The 20,398-nt window shown below is 41.5% G+C and overlaps 1 protein-coding gene across 1 annotated transcript in view; it reads right to left on the bottom strand.

Annotated features, from left to right (window-relative positions):
• Positions 1-16,245, bottom strand: part of igf1ra (insulin-like growth factor 1a receptor) — a 69,104-nt gene extending 52,859 nt beyond the window's left edge. Inside the window, exons 1-2 of the mRNA XM_069685771.1 lie at positions 16,155-16,245; positions 7,072-7,632 (exon numbers count right to left, since the gene is read on the bottom strand). Of these exons, the coding sequence (XP_069541872.1) occupies positions 7,072-7,632; positions 16,155-16,236 (643 nt within the window). The 5' untranslated portion in view covers positions 16,237-16,245. The remainder of the gene's footprint in view (positions 1-7,071; positions 7,633-16,154) is intronic.
• Between the last annotated feature and the right edge of the window lie 4,153 nt (positions 16,246-20,398).

The following is a 20,398-nucleotide window of genomic DNA, read 5'->3' on the forward strand; positions in this document are numbered from 1 at the left end:
CATTATCTCCTAGGAAGCACTGCCAAGCCAGCCCTAGCAGCGAGTAAATGACTGGTCTGGCCTACAGGTATGATGGGATAGTGCCGTGGCAGGCAGGCAGGCAGGGAGACAGACAGAGGCACGGCTCAGGCGCCAAGGGCAAGCACAGGCAGCAGGCGTGGGCACTCGTCTCTCTCACCTCTCTGAGAGGCGTCACTAAGAGGCGGAGACAGCCCCTCATCCTTCCTGCCATTTAGAGCGGGACAGAGTGGGGAACCTACCACAGAGCTGAGGGGGGCCCCATGGCTCTGCGAGAGGAAGTTGTAGTATTCACGCAGATTTATGAATGAGTGGTGAGAGCTAAAGGATGAGTCACAGCTTCCGAGCTGCACAGCCAGAAGGCAGCATGCAGCAGCCTATCAGCAGAGGAGCTGGGCGGCTCAAATAAGCATCAAGCAGGCTGGAAACGCACTACACACGCTGGGCTGACACTTACACAAGCACACATACATTCACAAACACACACGTAGATAAACACAGCGGGGACAGCCACACTGGGCACAGGATGAGGAAAATTTGTCAACGAAGAGGGATGGCACGTGAGAGAGGCGAGAGAGTGCATGTGTGTTTGCATAAGTACATGTGTGTTTGGATGTGTGTTCAAGTGTGTCAGTGAGTCTCTTTGGAGCCTGCTAGCATGACACACAAGTCCTATTTTGGTCAATCAAGTCCGTGAGAGGAAACCTTGGAAAAGAGGCCGATCCGTCAGCGCTTTGAGAAGAGTCCTTTGTGGTCCACAGAGGACAGGAGTCGGATAAACTCGAGCGCCTGCCATCATCGGACAATAAGCCCCGCTGTTCATACATGGACAATAACACACTGTACAGCCATGTCATCATGGATGAACTTTGCTTACTCCCAATCAAACAGCAATTATACCGAGAAAGACGCTGCTGTTGACGTTAAAAGTTACCAATTGCCGTCGACACGTGTCTGTGGCTTTCACCACACTCTGCTCAAGCATTGGGGAAAATATTAGATGTTACAATTTTTGCGTTTGGGAGGAACTCAAAACAAATTAAAGCGTGAGGCGAAAAAGAATTCCTTTCTGACCAATCACACTCGCCACTCGTGCTCCAGGCCTCTTACAAGTCCAAAGGCAACTAATAAAACCAATTGAGCAGAAAAACTATTTGTAACCAAACAGAGTTTTTCCCTCTCTGCTTTAAGAGGGCTCAGGTTCTGGGTACTCAGAGAGTAAGTCTCTGTTTGGGGTGAATGTGTTAACATTGGCTGCTAACGGTTCCCAAGAATGACAGTTACGAATGTGACCTAGATGGGAGAAAATGTGGTAAAAACCAGGAGAGGGAAGGAGATATAGATAGAAGGTGAATGAGGCACACATGCACAGTTTATGTATTTTCTGTTTGAATAACAGAAAAGTATTATTAATACAAGATTACACATTTGAAAGAAAGATGAAGAGAAAAACTTACAATTCTAAGTTACACATTTGCTTTTATGATTAACTTGTAGATTAAAACGGTGTGATTTTTAGCTTAAAAACACTTCAATCTCTAACTTTGATGAGTACTTCTGAAAACACTGTGTGTTAATAGTTTTATAATTTTGGAAATACACTAATTCACGGTCTTGCCCAGATTTATTATCCAAATTGACTTGTACTATCATGTTTGTCTGCTATATATTAGGCTACAGCCACCAGCGAGTTAGCGTAGCTTCGCCTAGCATAACAACTGGAAGCAAGGACGCACAGCTAGCCTAGCTCTGTCAAAACGTATCAAAATCTGCCTGCTATAACCTCTCAAGCTGACAAACAGAAAATATATATTTGGTTAATTGTTACAACAACTGAAATGAGAAACATGTCTTACTATTTCTTTTTTAAAAAGCTAGTATTGTTTGCTAATTTAGCTAACATAATCGTTACAACCGGTTGCTAATACAGCTAGCAGAAACCATATTAGCAGTTTAGTTTCTACTTATAGTACAGTTATTTACAGATGTACTAGCTGACTTTAACCTTGATAAAAATGCGTAATAAATATTGTAGCATATCAGATATTGACTAAAAGGTAAGTACTTAATATTCAAAGAGATTTTCCCACTGCGGTACAAACCACAGCGTAAGGAGCAGCAGTAAAGGAATGAGAAGAGAAGATGCCGTGTCCACTCACTCACACACGCACAGAAAATGCTATTTACAGCCGGTTGTTTCTTCTCTTGCCCTTGGACCGCTGTTTTAAAAGACATAAGAGTCTGAGAACAAAAAGGGAACTGCTGTGAAGGGAGCTCTGTCTGCTTTCTCTGATGTATTTATCTGAACGGCACTAAGGAGTAGTTACCCTGTTAATCAATACTCCCTCAGACCTCACACACACAGGGTGTCAGCAGGGCCAGAGTTAACTGAACAGGACGACTGTGTCGCACATCTTGTATGTAAGGAGTTCGCCGTCTACAGTATTGTGTTAAAAAAGCCAGGCAGTTACCAATCACAGGCCCACTTTCTGCTCTCCCAGGACACTGTGGTGACCCAGTGAACGGAAAGAAAATCTAAGCACAGTAGTGGAGAACATGATGGATCAGATTATTCCATTTTTAGTCCGGTGGTTGTGGGAATGAATGAGTCTGATCGACCACAGTGCCATCTCTAACACTGGCACGATGCCTAAGCTTTGTACAAAATGGAGCGAAGCGCGGGCGAGTAGCTCATGCCAGGTGGAAACATCGGATGCATGGGCACTGAGTCATGGCGCTCAGCGTGCCCCCAGGAAAGCACCGGACTATCAAGAGTGGAATCTGAGCCCTTTCCTGCTTCCTGTCCCTACGACCGCAGGACTTTGATAAGCTTCGGAACAGCCATTAAATATTTAAAGGCTTCCTCGAATCGCTTGTAGGATGTTGGTTAAACAGAAGCAACCTCAAAACACAAAATAGACCTCATCTACTTGAATATCATCAACACAGTGAGTGTAGCTACTTCTCACTGCTAACAAATAGCCTCTGTATGACCCTGCACATACAGCCTGAGCTGTGTATATCCCCCTCTTTATCCCCTCACAACTGCAGTGACTAAGCCGGCAGGAATTTCTACCTTATACACTTAAAGGGGCAGACTCATTCCTCCCAACTTAACCTACTGTACATGCCTCACAACTAAAAGTTGCAATAAATATGGGCTTGTGGCTCGGTGCCACAGGCAGTGAAGTGAAGAAAGCATCGAGAGACATATTGTTGGTTTTGGGATTTGTTAACAATAAGAACAAAATGTAGTATTGTGAGCCTTATCCTTTAAGCTCTACCAAAAGATATCACATTGTAAAAGAGGAATAAAAAACACCAGGAGATGTAGAAATCTGCAAACAGTTGCAGCATTAGATTCTGTCTGGCCGTCTGAACCCGCTTACCCTACAGTAACAGCAGCCTCCAAAAGAAACTGTTTTCCCCTGCTGTGAAGTAGGCTCAGGTCAAAGCACTTAGACCAGAGATATCAAGTGGGTCTCTGGCAAGGACGGAGTAAACATGTTATCAAATGCAAAAGTCTCCCGGGCCGGTGGAGAGCTCTCCCAACTGCCAGGGGCTCCAAAATGCTTTAGTTTCTTCTGGGTTCAGTACAAGGACACACAGAGCACAGACTGTCTGTGGCATAACAGGACAGCAGGTCCCCTTACGCCACATTTCATCTTACACCACTGTGGCTCGGACCCTAATATGCAAGCTGACACCGCGACACTTTTAAATAACTCCACCTCAGTTTTGCTTTCTCATAAAAGGTATTTTCAGTATGCGAGTGTTTAAACATACACGGGCAGTCTGATTGAGCTTCTGACATTTCTCTATCGATATATAAAGACAACATTCAGGACATGATGTTCTTTAAAATCAGACAGCGCGAGGAGCTAAGTGTTGAGAAACTAGAGCAGAGTGTCAGCGAGGCTGCTCGTACTGCAAGTTAATATTCTATCACATAAAGGAGACATGTGAGCTATGCGAGGACTAGAGAGTGTGAGAGTGTGTGCCTCCCTGTGGAGCTATGAAGACTAACCTGCCCTGAGAGTGGGCATGGACGCAGCAGCATGCTTGCCTGCTCGTCCGCCTCATTTTAAAAGCCTCTTGTCTATCTGGCTTTGGCTCGGCTCCAGGGGCAGAAGGCAGGCCTGTCTGCAGCAAACACAGAGACCTGAGGAGGGCTATTTGAAACAAGCCAGACACTTTTAAGTCACAAGATCCCACCTAAAACTCAAAGCAAACAGCGTGCCGTGTCAAAGGATCCAAGGCCTTGGCTAAACAGGCCGTTTGGCTGTGACCACTGCAGTGATGAGAGAATGTCTCCGACAAGTAAACAGAGCAGAGATATCTGACAGCCGGAGCTGTTAACAGCCCCTGATAAGCCCTGCAGAAAAGAGAGAGGTGAAAATAGAGGAGGAAACACCAGCGGACCGACTGACAAGGACAATCAGAGATGAGATCCAGGCTGAGGCGAAGCCAAGTGGAGAAAACTAGTGAGGAAGAAACGGACAGAGAGCGTGCAAGAAGAGGGGAAAACAGGGGCAGGGAGGAGAGGGAGGATTTACGAGGAGGAGGGAGGAAAACAAGGGGAGTGACGGGAAATTTTCAACCCTCCGAGCCTGCCGTTGAGCTTGTATACTTGACATTTGTCTGACATTTCCCCTGAGTGCCCCTCCTCCTGCGTGCGGCTCCTCAGTCAGGGCCTCTATACGCATCGCTGCCTGCCACTAAAAAGCATCCAGAACCTCTGCTCCAATCTGCACCACCCTGCACAGTCACTCCCACTCACTTCAAGTACAACATTAACCTGGCTTAGTCTGCCCTGCATTGTTTTTACCTTCCCCAAACTGCTGTGGGAAACAGTATCTGCTAGGTGGGCAAACATGTGGAAAGAGGAGTTTTGTTGTTCCTCAATGAAACACTAAAAGGCCCAGAGGCTAAAGTGGTGTGCAGGGCAGACAGCTCTCCCTCCTCATGTAGTGTAATTAAAGAGGAGACCGGGCCGTATTGACTAGAAAACCGCTGAATGCCCTTGAAGGAACATCTGTACTGGAGAAAAACAAGGCAATTATGCAGAGGGGAGGAGGGAGGAGGGATGAATCTTAAACAGGAAGGAGAGAAAGGTAGAAACATCAAGCCTTTAAAAAAACAAAGGCAGGGTGAGAAACGTTACCTGCTTGAAGCAAGGAATGTTAACACACCTCAATCAGTAACTTTTTTTTCCCAGGTTCCCTGAAGCTTTTGGACCTCAAGGTTTTTTTCTGTTTTATTTATAAAGAAATTCCCATAGAAACACAGCCAACTGTATATGGATCAATCAATCAATAACAACATGCGGGGAGCCCCAGCAGGTCCCAGCATCCGAGAATAAACACAGGCACAACAATAAACACCATAGCTCTCCTATAGAGACAGTCATGGTCACCAGGGAAAATACCCCGAGCTCCATTTCCACTATTTGTTCTGAGGGTCCCCGGGGTGAAGGAGGGTGGTGTTTGAGACTCCCAACTGACCCTGGGAGCTGTACACAGGTCTTCAATAGAAAAGCTCCGGAGGAACATTTTCCCACCGTTATTTCACACAGATGAGAGGGCAGAGAAAAAGGGCATGGAGCAGGAAGTCTGCGTTAAAGTTAAAGATTGACCAAGGAAAAACGTTTATCCATTTGTATTTACTCCATCGAGTTATGCTACATTAACACAAGAGGACAGTCTCTCTAAAAGAAGCTGTGTGTTAATAGTCAATGCGAATAAAAAGCAGCTGCAGCCTTGAAATAACCGTCTGAACAGCACATAAACATCTATAAAAGCAAAGAAGCAAAAAGAAGCAAGGCCAAAACTCTTATATCTTGTTATCATCGTATAAAGGCACAGACTCAATGATATCACGGCCCCCATAATGTACTTGAATACCTTTAAAGATATGTTAATTGAGCTGGAGAATTTCTGTATTTTAAAAGCCTGATATGAATTTTTGTGACTCCCCTTTCAACTGCTGAGATAGGGGACTGTGTGTTATTTTTAAGTGCAGTCTGTGAAGGAATGTGAACTTTTGATACAAATATCAATGGCCCTTTTGTATGTTAGGAATAATGTACGAAAATATTCACAACCCTGCCCTCTGCACTCTTGGAGAAAAGTTGCAAATAAAGCATGGATGGGCTTGAGAGTACAAGGAGCTTTTCTATCTGCAAAATAGCTGCATTAAAAGCAATAATAGCTGAAAAATAGTTGGATTTTTACTTCAGAAAGCAACAGAACAATTCTGACAACAGCCATAAAGGCTGCAGGAGTGTGTCTTGAACCTCCTTGAAGAGTAGTTTTGAAGAGGAATCAGACAGCTGATCTGGTTGTCCCAGTTTCTGATCAAAAAGCACAAGTTGTCCCTCACTCTTAAATGGGAGAAAAAAAAGTCGGGTGACAATATGAGCTGTTACACTCACCTTAAGAGTGGTGCGAATGATTGAGAAACTCTGAACGCGGGAGAAAAATACACCATGACTTATTTAATTGAAACCTGCAGATCAAGAGAAATTGATATATGCTTACAAATGATGTGACCCTCAAATGAACTGCTTTAAAAATCCATGACCCTTCCACGGGGCTGAAGTTAAGCAAGGACGACCCTCCCCCAGATTCTTCAATAAACCCCTTTTAATAATTTGAAAAAAATAGTCCCTAAGGCAAATATTTAACCGACATGGTCCAGACAGGTAGACTAGCTCATTTCTTGGAAGAGCTACTCTAACCTCAACTCAGTATGCCCCTCTAATACCTGGTGCTCTATATTGCAGCCATCCTTCACTCCACAAATAGCCTGATCTGAAGACAAGGTCTCTGTAATGAACAGAGAGGAAATGTTTGCACTGGCCCGTGGACAATCCTGCAGCCTGACGGAAATGAAGGAAAAACACTGCATAGATTCATGGGATTTGTTCGCCGGTGGAAAAATGCAGTATGTTTATGCGAGTGGAAACCACCTACCTAGATCAAAGCTAAGCACTTTTATCGCAAAATATCACACAAACACTGCCGCCATTTTAAAACATTGAATTTAGGTTACCTTTCTGGCACTGGGTGGAGGTCCAGCAGCGGTAGTCGTAGTTGTCTTTAAACGACGTCCTCTTACAAAGAGGGTTATCCTCCATGATACCCGGGCACACATTGTCGCACTCCTTTGCCTTCTTATTCTCATTGATAACGTTGTTGAACTCATCCATAATCAGAGACCAGTCCACAGAGTCCAGGTAGCACAGCTCAGGGTTCTTCTCAATCCGCATGGCCCCGCGGGTGATGTTCCTCAGGTTGTACAGGCCGATGTCCTTCAGGCTCGTCATCTCGTAGATCACCAGGGCGTAGTTGTAGAAGAGATTTCGCCCGCGGATGACACTCAGGTTGGGGAAGAGCATGCTGAGGCTGTCCAGGCCTGAGACGCGAAACAGCAGAAGGTAGTCGGTGATGACGGTCAGCTTCGGGAAGCTGAGGGAGCGGAAGGCTTCCTGGTGGATGTTGTTGGTTTTGTCGTTGATGAGGAGGATCTGCAGGTAGCCCTCCACCACCGTGCAGTTCTCCAGCCGCTTGAACTCGCTGATGTCATTTCGGATGTCGATACTTGGACCACAGACTGAAAGACACACAAAGACACATAAGGATGCATCAAAAACTCATGTACAGAAGTGTTACAGATTCTCCTTTCTAACAGACAGGAAAGTAACAGGAAGTGGTTGGTAGGGAATACAGCAGAGCTACATATAGATTAGAATGAAGATTACTTTTGCCAAAAGATTTTAATTAAAATAATCCTCTTGAAGCATATAATCCTGTTAGTCAAGATGTTAAGGCTGCTACTTTGCAGGCTACATGTGATTCATACAGTTACATACAGAGCTCCTAGAAGAAGTGTGTTCCAGCACGGCTCTACATAAAAGACGTTCATGTTTGTTCTGGGTGTCGTCTCAAACAGACTTTATTTTACTTTAGTCATTCAGGTCAGCTGAGCAGTAAACATTTTAATATAGGTGACTGAGGTGACGGGGGAAACTGTACAAAAACTGCATCTTCTTTTAAATATTGTGTCTGTCACCTCAGATAACCCCGACGTTTGAATAAGAAATTCCACTGTGCTCGGAAAACAACACTTGGACCCACACGCACACTCATACACACACGTGCACACACACACAAACATTAACAGCAAAGATACCATTTATTATTGATGATAATCAACTCTCCTTCTAATCGTGCCTATCAATTACTACACCAGGGAATTCTCTAATGCAGCTGTTACATAAACTTTTATGTCTGACGTCTCCCTCGATCAACACCACCCTTCACGTACCAAATGTGTTTATATCGATTGAATTTAAACTGTATGTTATTTCATACTGTTAATTATATACTAAGTGAATACTTTTATCAAACTTTGATGTTAAGTCTGTTTGGTCATTTAGCCAGAACTTTAAGCTAACTATTTCAGCCATAAAACCTTTACTAGTAACTTTTTTAACATTTAACCAGTATGTTCAGCTAGCAGTTCCAGCCCTTAAGTTATCCACTAAGTTTTTGAACCATTAATTTTAGCTATTTAAACCATTTATCCATTACGTTTAGCTTTTTCACAATCCATTACCTTTAGCGTTAGCTTCTCACCTGTTCTCACTGTCCCTATGTTATTTTTAGACACAGTTTTAACTATTTATTCAATGCTTTAAGCTATTTATTTCAACCAGTTAGCTATCTGCTTACATTATGAACTATTCATCCATTACTTTAGTTAGTTATTGTAACCATTTAGCCTTCTGACTACATTAAGCTTTTTCACAAGCTATTATCTTTAGCGTTAGCTAGGCTACTTCATTCAACTCTTCCAACCTAACATTTAGACACATATCTAACTATTTATTCAATGCTTTAAGCTATCTATTTCAACCAGTTAGCTATCTACTTACACTTTGAACCGTTTATCCTTTACTTTAAGCTATTCCGACCATTTAGGCTAACCTACTTTTAGCATTTTTACCATTAATCGTCTTTTGCGTTTGCTAAGTAATTAAATTGTTTGACCTGTGTCACATTAAAACTTTCATCCAATGATTTTAGATAAATACTCAAATCACTTGTTAGTTTCAGCCAATTTAAGCTGACTTCGTCTGAGCCAACTTGGCTAACTAGGCACTTTTACTGCTTTTACTGTTTTCGTAGTTGAGGTGCTCTAACTGCAAACGTAGACCACCTCCTGGGCTACTTCTCTTTGGGAATCAGTGCTCTAATATAACCGCCTGAAAAGTCCTTCTGTACATTTAAACCCCTAAACTCGTGTTACGTATATTTTTAACAATAAATTATTTATAATAAGATATAATTGTAAAACACAGCAGCTGACAGGTTGCATATTATTGAGCTGTCTAAAAGCAGGTCAGCACAGGAAATGCCTTGACATATGAGCTCCTTGGTTAAACCTGTTAAGTTCTTACAGAGGCTTAAGATTCAGTCGCAGAGAGCGACACTGTCCCTGCGCCTGTCCAACGATACAAACGGGCATGTTTTCAATCAGAGCCTTTGATCCTTGTCAAAACACTAACCATGGCTCAGGGATAAAAGCAAAGAGCTAAATCGTTTTTAGTCCCAAAATAAACTACGGACGACCAGAATGTGTTTCTAAAATGGGAAAATTATTGTAGAAATCATTCAGAAATTACTCTCTTTGGCGTATAATCAATCAGACAATGTTTATGTGCTCTCAAAATGTCACTGCGAGTGAATTAACTCCACTTCAGTAGAGACAAAAAAGGCCATGTTTGATGTTCTTTGTTGAAACCATTCGGCCAAAAATAGAAGCCGCATTGTTTATGGGGATGAATGGGCTATATTTGCTCCTGTCAGGGTGTTTCACTCCTCCAAATTTAGAACGGAAACGATTACTCCAGTAGAAAATAGTATTTGCTTTCTCCAATCAACACCAATGCCCCTGGGCTCCACTTGTGAGCCATCGAGCTGCATGTCTTCTTTGTTTCATTGAGAATTTTCTTCCAGCTTCTCCAGCAGCCGGAGAGGGAGGGAGGAGGGGTGGAGCCACTCAAATACAAAGACTAATTTGTTTGTTAGTAAAGAGAAACTCTAGGCCCCACTTCCTGATGAGGGCATTAATAAAAACGGGGGCGTCTGGCCAGAGAATGAAAAGGGGGGAGCAAAGAGAGATACTGTGTCGAGGGAGAGATAAGGTTTCTGCCAAGCGTAGCTATCGGAGGCTCGTACTGGTGTAAAACCAAGACAGACATACCCCACTAAATGCTCACAATGTATTCCTGGGAATTGTAAATGTCAGTCAGATATTCCTGCCTGTTTCCTCATTAATTGGAATTGATTTACGCTCAGAAAAATTCAAAGAATAGAGAGAAAGGAGTGGCGAATAAAAGAAAAACCCCTCTTTGTGACTCCCTTGTTCTTCTCATTAGGCATGTTAAGTACCAGGAATTCCAATCATTTCCTTGGAAAGGGATTGAGTAGGATGTTGCCTCAAACTAAGCCTCCAGGCTTCTCTCATTCTTTCAGGCAATCCATTTGTTGTGAAGACAACAGCGCTCGAATAAGATTTAGATAGCAAACCCCTGTATTCATTGTTACGTAAACAGGAAGGACAAAAATTAAAGCGCTGACAATAATGACCTGAGAGTGATGTGGATGTTTAAGCGCCTGTGTCCACCACACAGGGGGGATAAGCCTGCATACATGTGTGTGCCTCTCCCCCTCTGCCGCGCTCTCTTCACACTGCTGAGTAAACACACATATCTCCGCGGCGTAATGGGATCCATCGGCTCATGTTTATGATTGATAAACCTTGCCCTGGCCCTGCGTGGAAATGTCATCACACAAACACATAGACACCTGCGCAGGCACACAAACACGACCCTGTGTGCAAGTCTGGCAAATTAAGCCGAGGCTAATGGTCGCCGTTTGTCTCAATCAAACATAAACTCTGATTTAAATTAGGTAAACATGGCCTATTTGTAGATTAACTTCAGTTAAGTTTTGGTTGATGATTTAACACACATTCTCCTTCACTCCTTCATTGTGAGAAGATAAAAAAGACATCAAAATATCCCAATGAGGCCTTCAAATGTTCAGTATTTATACCAAAGAAATGTAACATTTTTAGCACTAAATCTGTGTTAGCTACGATAGCTTAATGTGTTATAGTCTTATTTTGTAGCATTAAGAGACCTCCAACATTTTCTGTGGATTGATCTTTATTTTATCGAACAAATATGCCTGGTTACAGTCATGTTTTGGGGCTTGATCATTTTAATTTGTATTATTATATGTAGAATAAAGGCATCAAACGTTTCATAAAATAATAATACATTTGATAAAACAGTTTTGTTTATATGCAATCAAAAATGTGTTATTATTCATGTGAGATTTAAATAAGATGCTTTCAATCAACAAATATTATACAGTAAATAAATCACCTTCCAAAACTAAGACAAGTAACTGCAGATAGAACTGATTCATTTAACTTTAAATTTTCCACTAAAATCCTGTCTGATTTGAAGCAGCGAGGGAGCTGGTCACCGCGCGGTCATATCCCCTCACACCTGCCACATCAACTGGCCCTAATCCCCGGCATACTGGAAGTCATCTGACCAGCGGTCTGGTGGGCCACTTCCCCTCAGTGGACCTTACTTCAAACGGCGTGGCTCAGATATCAGCAAAACCCCAAACAGTAACACTACCCTGCCCATCATAACAACTCCCACACAAAATAAAAAAGACTCCCCCTCACCCAAAATGAGGGGAAGGAGCAGGGGGGATGACATGCACACTATACAAGCTGAGACACATTTAAAAGTAGAGTTTAATTAGAGTTAAATATGGTTTGGAGACGCTTGATTTTGGTCGTCTTTAACGTCTAAAAAATGTGGTTTGTAATTGGCCCTGACTGGAAATGTACCATCATTTATCACTTCCTTAATAAACTGGTCCAAAACTCATTATCTGAATCATTCAAGTGAAGTCCAACATGTAAACAGTGAATTTAGGTTTTGTGGGTCAATTTAAACCACGATTTCTTTTCCACTCTTGAATATAACTGTGTTTTACCAAGCTCTGCTATGTCCTGCTAGTTTGTTCTCTTGTAACTTATTATGTAATTTTTGCGTATACATTTATTCTGTTTTAATTGTACACTTGATGCACTGAAAATGATGGCATGTCTTCAGTGAATCCTTGCGACTGAAAGAAAGGTTGATTTACTTTTATAAAGAGTTAATCTCTGAAATGATGTGTGGAAGCCAAACAGGAAACCAAATCAAATAAGAGAAGGAAGACAAAGAGTCATTAAAAGTGTTCTTCCCCTCTTTTATTCCTACAGTGTAGCATAATACTCCTTTTTGGTGTCACCCCAAACACATTTTCCTCATTATGAGAAGCAGCTTCACTCCAAGGCCTGTGTGGCATATGTGTATATGAATGACATTGATAAAAAAAAGTTAAGAGAATAATTAAGCACAAATTCAGTTGTTTTTGTGCACCAACTGAAATTCTGCATTCGTCTGAAGCTGTAAACACTGCTGCCTTTTATGTGCACATACAACCTGCAGCTCTGCAGCCTTTAGAGATTCAGTCTTCATTAGAATAATCACAAATAACCGTGAGATGAATGTACAATAAACATGGAACAATGAGAACTTTTGTAGCTACAATCTGGAAACATCTTTAAGAATCATTTGGTTGATGAATTTTCCACTCTGGACAGATCCACACTCACTCCTTGATGAGCAACTTTTTACTAATATGGCGAACGCCGACCATTAGAAGAGCTCACATTTAAAATCATCTCACAAATTGTACGATACTCCACGGGCCATTAAACCGGCAGCCCGTGATGATGTATGTGCGGTTGGCCAGAGCCTGCATTTGAGCAAATCCAATGACGGGCCACTTGAAATAAAGTGTTTAATTAAGCATTGTAAACCTCAGCTGGCAGCCTGCAGGAGCTGCAGGACAGCATTCGACTACACTCTCACACAAACTAGCCCAGTGACACACTTTCACATCCTCACAGAGGGGCACGCCACTGACTCAGGCTGTCACGCTGAGTCCTGCTGCAGCGCGCACACACACACAGAGCTGCACAATAAATTCAAATGCACACACAAACACACTTACTACACTTTCTCGCTGGGGGTGAGACAAGGCATTCCTGCATCCAGCCGAGGCAGGAGTAGCGGGGGAAGGGAAGGCATGGTGGAGGGAGAGGGGGTGTGCGTTTGTAGACATTGTAGCCCCAGTCACAAGATAGGAGTGGGGCACCTTGGAGTAGAGTGACAGCAGTCATATCTAAGCCTCTTGCCCCATCATGACAAAGAGATCTGCACTGCGACTTGCCAGACCTCAAAGGGTAAAGGTAGGAGGAGGCCTGCCTGTCAAACACAATGCTCGTTGACGTTTGATTATTTAAGCCGCCATTCAAGCTTTCTGGAGCAACACGTCCCTTCATAAATAACTGAGCGGGAACACTGGTGTGGCCTCATGGAACGGGACAGAGGGTGCCTGTACTCACACAACCCCTGAGCCAATGTTACTGGTGACAAATCTATTTTTATCTCTAATAGTTGTGATGCCAAGTGATGAAGAAAAGTGCATCAGGCTATACAGGAGAGCTCTCGTCTATGTGAGCTGCGAAAGCCAATAAAACAAGTCCACAAACTCCCGACTCTTCCAATCAACAAAACCAAGTCTGTTTCTCCTGCAAGTGTATTTTTGCACGTTCTATTTCCAAACACCGAGTCTGTATCTCCCTCTTGCTCTCTGTAACTTTTAGAGACTTGTGTGCACCATACTTGGACGCCATGGCGTGGAAAGTTTACTGTGGTGAGACTTGAAAGAGAGAGTAATTACATTTTATTGGTGAGGACGGATTATCAAAAGTTTTCAACCCCTAATGGAGCTCTTAGATATCTGTGATTTTCCACTAAGTGGAGATAGAAGCTGGAAATTCTGACCCTCTCGACAGGCCAGTGAAGTAAACATTATCTCTTGAGTGATAAACTGATGAGACCCATCCCTGTCTTGTTTTTCAGCATCATTGTCTCTGAACTCATTGTTCTGATGTATCATACACCACAGAGCGTCAAGATCTAAGAAACAGCAGCTTGTCTCCCAGCACCCTGCTGCGTTCATGGGTGTCACACTCGCTCAGGAGGGTGCAAAGAAACGCACCCCCTGCTTGGCTGTGGTCGACAACAGGACTGAAAACTATGTTTTTTTCTTCTATTTTAATGCTAATAGAGGTCAGTGTGTGCGTCTCCTTCCCATGTCAAGTTGTGTCCACCTTCATGCATAATACCCTCTCGGACAGGCAAATAAGATTGAACAGAAGGGACGTAACACCCTACGCATACACAAACACAAACAAATCATGCTGTGCCACCCATGTTACGCAGACACACAATCACAACCTCTGTTCTGAAGATGGAAAGATGCAACTGGAGAGGCCAGCCAGACCAGCAGGTAAATGTCTCATAAATGACTCTGACTTATCGTGCAGAATTAATAAAACAAATACACAACCAGAGGAACAAAAAATGTTTTCTGGTAACATAAACCACATTTTTGTCCCGGCTTCAACTAGGAAACGTGAAATAACTTATCACATGATATTTTTATGATGTGTGCTTAATGTAAAATATATTTGTTTAAAGCAAACAAAGTAGTATAGAAGTTCACAGACAGGCCAAGTCATTTTATAATCCAGTTAGCGTGGGCCAAAAGATATTTTCAGATTGATGAGGTATCGTCTTTTAAAGACTCCTCTGACAAGCCTCATACAGCACATCACCACCACAGAAATTAATGGCTGTACATGCTGACCAATAAAAAAAGAAGCACCCCTCATTGACCCTCATTAATTTTTAGTTGTTCTATTTAAGCGGTGGCAAAACGCAGCCTTGATTCTCGCTGCCATATTTAGTGTATTAAGTTTACTTAAGATTTGATGAGGAAACTTAAACATGTGCTTTCATTTATAAGCCAATTTTAAATCTAAAATCACTCAACAAATCACTGAAGCGAACACATAAAGCACCACACAATTAGTGGACACTTCAGACTTTCGACATTAAAAGACAGAAAGTACTACAAAAATGTCATAAGACATTACTAAAATAAGCCTAGTTTTTGGTTGCAGGAGCATACAAACACTCAAAGAAAAGGCTTTAAGAGAATATAAAACTTACACAATTAAAATTAATGATTAACTACACATCTGTGTCTTTTTCAATATTTTATTTTAACATATTTTTTTGGAAGTGTTTAAATGTTTCTTATACAAATAAAAGATATAGCAATACGTTAAGACTGGACTGAAAGCAGCTGTAATTCAGGTGTGTTTAAGGCTAGCATTAAGTAAAACTATGTCAGTATATTTTTTGATTAAAAAAGGGTCTGAAGATACAATAAACAGCCTGTTTTTTTTTCTTTCATGGTGGTTTCTGTGTATGGTTGAACGACATATTTTATATTTACTGTTGATTGTTGATTTTGTGACTGTATGCCCTTTAAAGAAGCAGTGCTCGGTCTGATTTGAGTTGTTCGTGCGCAGCGACGCCTCACCACGAAATGCAAAATGGCCACATGGTCGTAGTAACCTTCAGCTCTGGTCCCTGGATCCATCCTCTGCTTTCTGCGTTTCTAACGTGAACATTAAGGCGACATGTGCCGGGTGTATGTCCCTGTTACCATACAAACTAAAGCACCTCATCACATGAGGTGATTATTGCGCAGAATAAAGCACATTTGCGTAATTGTGTTCAGCCAGTGACGGGCAGCTGTAGCTACCACATGGTCTTCAGCTAATATAGAAGTAAAAGGCACACGTCGGTGATATATGCTGGCTAGGTTTTTCCTCAGTAAGTCCTGGTGTACTATGAAATCCCATGATTGTTTTTTAATTAAGAAATATATTTCATACAATTTCACACATGAATCATCCCACAAGTTAAAAAAAAGACTGCTTTACAAGAGGTTAAACTGGGTTACAGAGAGCACACTATGTACTGAGTAAGGCCTTTCCATATTTAACCAGTATACTTACCAATATATTTAACCTTACACCTACATTATATAAAAAACATAAATAATACTTACTCTCTCCATGTGTGGACCAGATGCAGATGATGGAGACAGACAGCATCAGACCCCAAAACAAGGTCGGTGTGTCAGATCTCATGTTCCTTAACATTATTCGCCTCCCAAAAAAAAAACACCTTAAAGGCAGGGACGAAAGTGTACACACCAGCTCCTAAAAAACACAACCTTATTAGGGGGCTGAAAGAGGAAAACAAATGTGTCTGTAGCCCAGAAAGGCTACTCTGTGGTAGCCTGCAAATGCGTGGTTGCACTGTGTACGATTATGTTCTCCAGAAAAAAATAGGTCTAATTAAATGTGTAGAAACTGTTAGAACAGGGGGATTCCTTTGACGAAAAAAATGCTAAAACAGTCTGCTATTTTTGCCAATCACAGGACACTTTGACGTCGGCTGGTATGGCACACAAGCCAGTGATTTTACTGGATAAATGATGGTAATCCCCATCTTCAGTCTCCATCTCTGGAAAACAGCAGTGCGCGTACAGTGCGAGTAGGCCCGGTATTTACAATAAAAAATATAATGGCTAAATGTTATTATTAGTGGCTTGTATCAGCATTATAAATTAACGCCAGTGTCGCTCGCGTGAATGCCTGTGTATGAGGGGAGGAGTGGGGTAGAAAACACGTCCAGATCCACAGGGGTGGTGGCTGGGAGGCTGAAAATGAATGAAAAACACTTTTTTGCTTATGCCATCCAGCCAGCACAGGCTCTCGATCCCCAGCGGCGAGAAGTCGATTTTTAAACCGATTTTCCAGCTCCTCGGCTCGGACTTATCTGTGCCGTCAGTCGGGATTTGCAGCTGAAAGAAAACACCAGACTTGTGCCACGCAGGAGAATGGGTCTCCAGCTCTCTCCAGCTAGACGACCTCGGCTGGGGTGGGAGGGAGAATAAACCCAAGGAGTTGTCCTTTTTACGAGTGTTTCTTGTTTTGCCTTTATCCTCATAAAAAAGAGAGAGAACAAAAACTCCCGTGGCGTGTATATCCAGAGGCTGAAATCCAAGCGGTTCGCCCTCGGTGGAAGCAGCAGGCTGTGGGTCTCCGCTCCTCCGTGGAATCTCTGCTGTAAACAAGAGTCGGCTTCTCTCACTCAGAAACACATAGTGCTACGGATAAGGTGGCCGGGAGCAGGGCGGAAAAACCGGAGTGGATTCAAGCCCGGGGATTCACAAATCCCACAACACCCCAAACCCAAAGACGCTCAGAGTTGAGTGATAATTGAACCGCGCACATCAGCTGGCTATCTCTTGGTGGTCATAATATAGGGCAATATCGCCTCAAGTTAGGACACTTTCATCTGTTCTTAATTATGCTAGTAAAACATTGATGGTTTCCATATTTGGACAGGGAATGTTAGTAACAGTTAGTACAACAAGTTATTTGATTGGACAAGAGGCATTCCATAAGACTCGATATAGAGTGTAACAGCACTGGGACTTTTAACTATCATGTATCACTCCGCCTCAGGCTATCACTAATTAAAGTTACAGCAATAATGTTCAAGTGGGTAGGCCTACCTGGAAATCTCACATGCCACATGAGCAACAGTCAACAGAATCTTATTAAATGGAAACAGATAAATGTGCAAGATACAAAGTAGCTTCTTCAAAATAACATGTAGACAAACACAAAGTGCAGAGAATGTTTGGGTTATTTGGCACCAGTCAAGGTCTTAACAAGTTGCAGGACTAGTTGTGTTGGCAGAATTAATGATTAGAAAAACAAAAAATAACAATCTGTTGTTGCTAATTACTGTTTAGTTGCCACGTGTTAAAAGCGATATCACACTGTAGGACGTGCTGTTGTACTGAATATTAGCACCTTTTTGATTATCTGCTGATATTCAGCACAACAGCACTCTCCTCTCGTGTAATGTAGCTTAAATATTACATATCAAGAATTGTGTATACTTTAAAAGGTTGCTCATGTATTCAAAATACAGTTTTAATATCATGAATATTTTTGTTTGTATAATGTGTTGCAAATTATTAATAGATTTCTGCTTCTGATCAAAATACTCATCCACCAGTCACTACATGGCAGCTACTTTGCACTGTTTTTCCATCTATGCATATCAACATGTAACATATTATTATAGTATAATATCATACTTTGGTACATAAATGTCTGTATTTTTATTACCTCATCCATACCGTGCAATTATTTCTGTGCAATTACTTCTCATGTGCAACTGTTATTTATTCTGCAACATGTCACTTTACTTATCATCAACCTTATCACCATGATACACATTGTGTATGTTTTTGACTTTGTGCAATTTTTTGGTACGAAAACGTAACCATCCACAATAAGTGAAAGTTGTACATAGTGTATATTTATTATTAATATTTTTGTATTTTATTGTCTTTTTGTCTTGCCTTTTTTATCCATCACTTGTGAGCTGTTGTAACAAGTAAATCTCCCCCAATGGGAGATCAATAAAGTCTATCTTATCTTATCTTATGTTTATTAGTATTCAAACAGAGGAATACAGTTTGTTTCCTGTGCCCCTTTGCATGTAAGTGTTGGGGTTCAGTAGCGCCCTCTAGCCAATTCATCAGCACCTGCTCTTACAAAATGTCCAAACTTTAAAAACTGGGAGGTTTGCTCTCTCTATCTCAGTCTAATATGTGGAGATATTACATTGTTACTTGCAGAAGTCAAGTAAGTCTGGATGCATTGTAACTTTTGTGGTTGCATCAACTGTATTCACACCGTACTGTGAGGGATTCATTTAATCCAAGGCTGTCCACTGTTGACTGAATAACTGTCTACTGTAGATTAAGGATTATTACAATGTTTACAAAGTATGTGAGAGTTTGAGTTGACTTGTTTTCACATACAGTGTTATTCATCATCTTTTCTAAGAAGCCTCTCTGTTTATCCACTTTTTGATTTGGATACAAATGTTTAAAGTCTCATTTACAAGACATAAAAATGCCCAAAAAAGGCTGCGGTGGAATAGAGGTGTTTTATATGACAATATTTCATGTTCATGTGAGACTTACTGTAGATAACATTGTCCATACTTAAAGTAAGGAGGCAGCACAAGGGGTAGAGAATCCTTTGAACAATTGAAAATTATAATAGCACGCCATTTTTTTCTTTATAGTTGCAGAGAGTGTTGTAATAATGATGTTAGAATGATGTTTACTTCTGCTGGTTCTCAGAGGAAAAGCACAGCCTCAGTGTGGTTTGGACAAACTTTAAAGGTAAACCATGGCTTCAAAATCATAGTTAGTAAATTAAACTTTTATTTCATATTCTTGAAAGTTACATTTGTTCCTGAGGCAACATTGATGTTTCACACATGATTTCTGAATAATGCATTCAGCGTTTAATTACTTTTCAAAATAGTATAGTGTTCTTGTTACAAATTATAAGATCTGTTTTGACATAAAATAAACAGGATTTTTTTCTGTAAACTTTGGAACAACACAGTGTTAAATAGAATATATTTGGGCTCATTAGTCAGTCTCCAAATAGATGTGTAACATTATTCAGTTAATATCCTGTTTATAAGTAGAAAAGTATGTGTTAAAATCTAACCGTAAATAACTTTTAATTACTGCAGTATTAAGGAAAAAAATCAATTACACCGAAGACGAGTTTATCAAAGCTGTGTTGTTTTATTCCAAAGAGAAATAACTCCTTTTATCAATATAGAAGAAAGTCGTCCTTCTAATGATTTTATTTTTACTTTTTGGGGGATTATTGGTCTTCTTACCTCTGGTGTGAACAGGACTTCTTTCAAACCTTCTATACCATCATGTCTATTTTGTGCACCGGAGCTGCACCATAGGTTACTCTGCACACCAGCGTCACAGGCATGCGGTAAAACCTGACATGGAGCCTCGCGCAGGAAAGGAAGGCCAGCTCTGCCTTCGTCGTTCATTCATCCCGTACACGCAGCAGTGGCACCACAACACAGCGCGCGGTGGGCGTCGCTGTTCATTGTGAAGGCCGTTTGATCCCGATACGGGTTTATTGTGACACTCAGAGATCACCGGGAGAACGGGTGCGTTTCTAAAGCGGAGTAGACTTACAGTCGATCATTAATAATGTGTTTGTCGGACTACTAAATTGTCACATTACTCTTAAAACATTGGACATTTATTATGTTAAATTTCCCACAATGCTTATCGTAAAATGTTTTTCTAGAGTAATTCAGGGGTATCAAAGGGGTACTAAGATTATGAGATTATAAAAAGAAATGTGAGTTTTATCTGACGTTTCCTAATGA

The sequence above is a fragment of the Semicossyphus pulcher genome, unplaced genomic scaffold (genome assembly GCF_022749685.1).
Source record: "Semicossyphus pulcher isolate SPU_LCO1_2020_fin unplaced genomic scaffold, fSemPul1.0.p SCAF_8, whole genome shotgun sequence".
Classification (NCBI taxonomy): domain Eukaryota; kingdom Metazoa; phylum Chordata; class Actinopteri; order Labriformes; family Labridae; genus Semicossyphus; species Semicossyphus pulcher.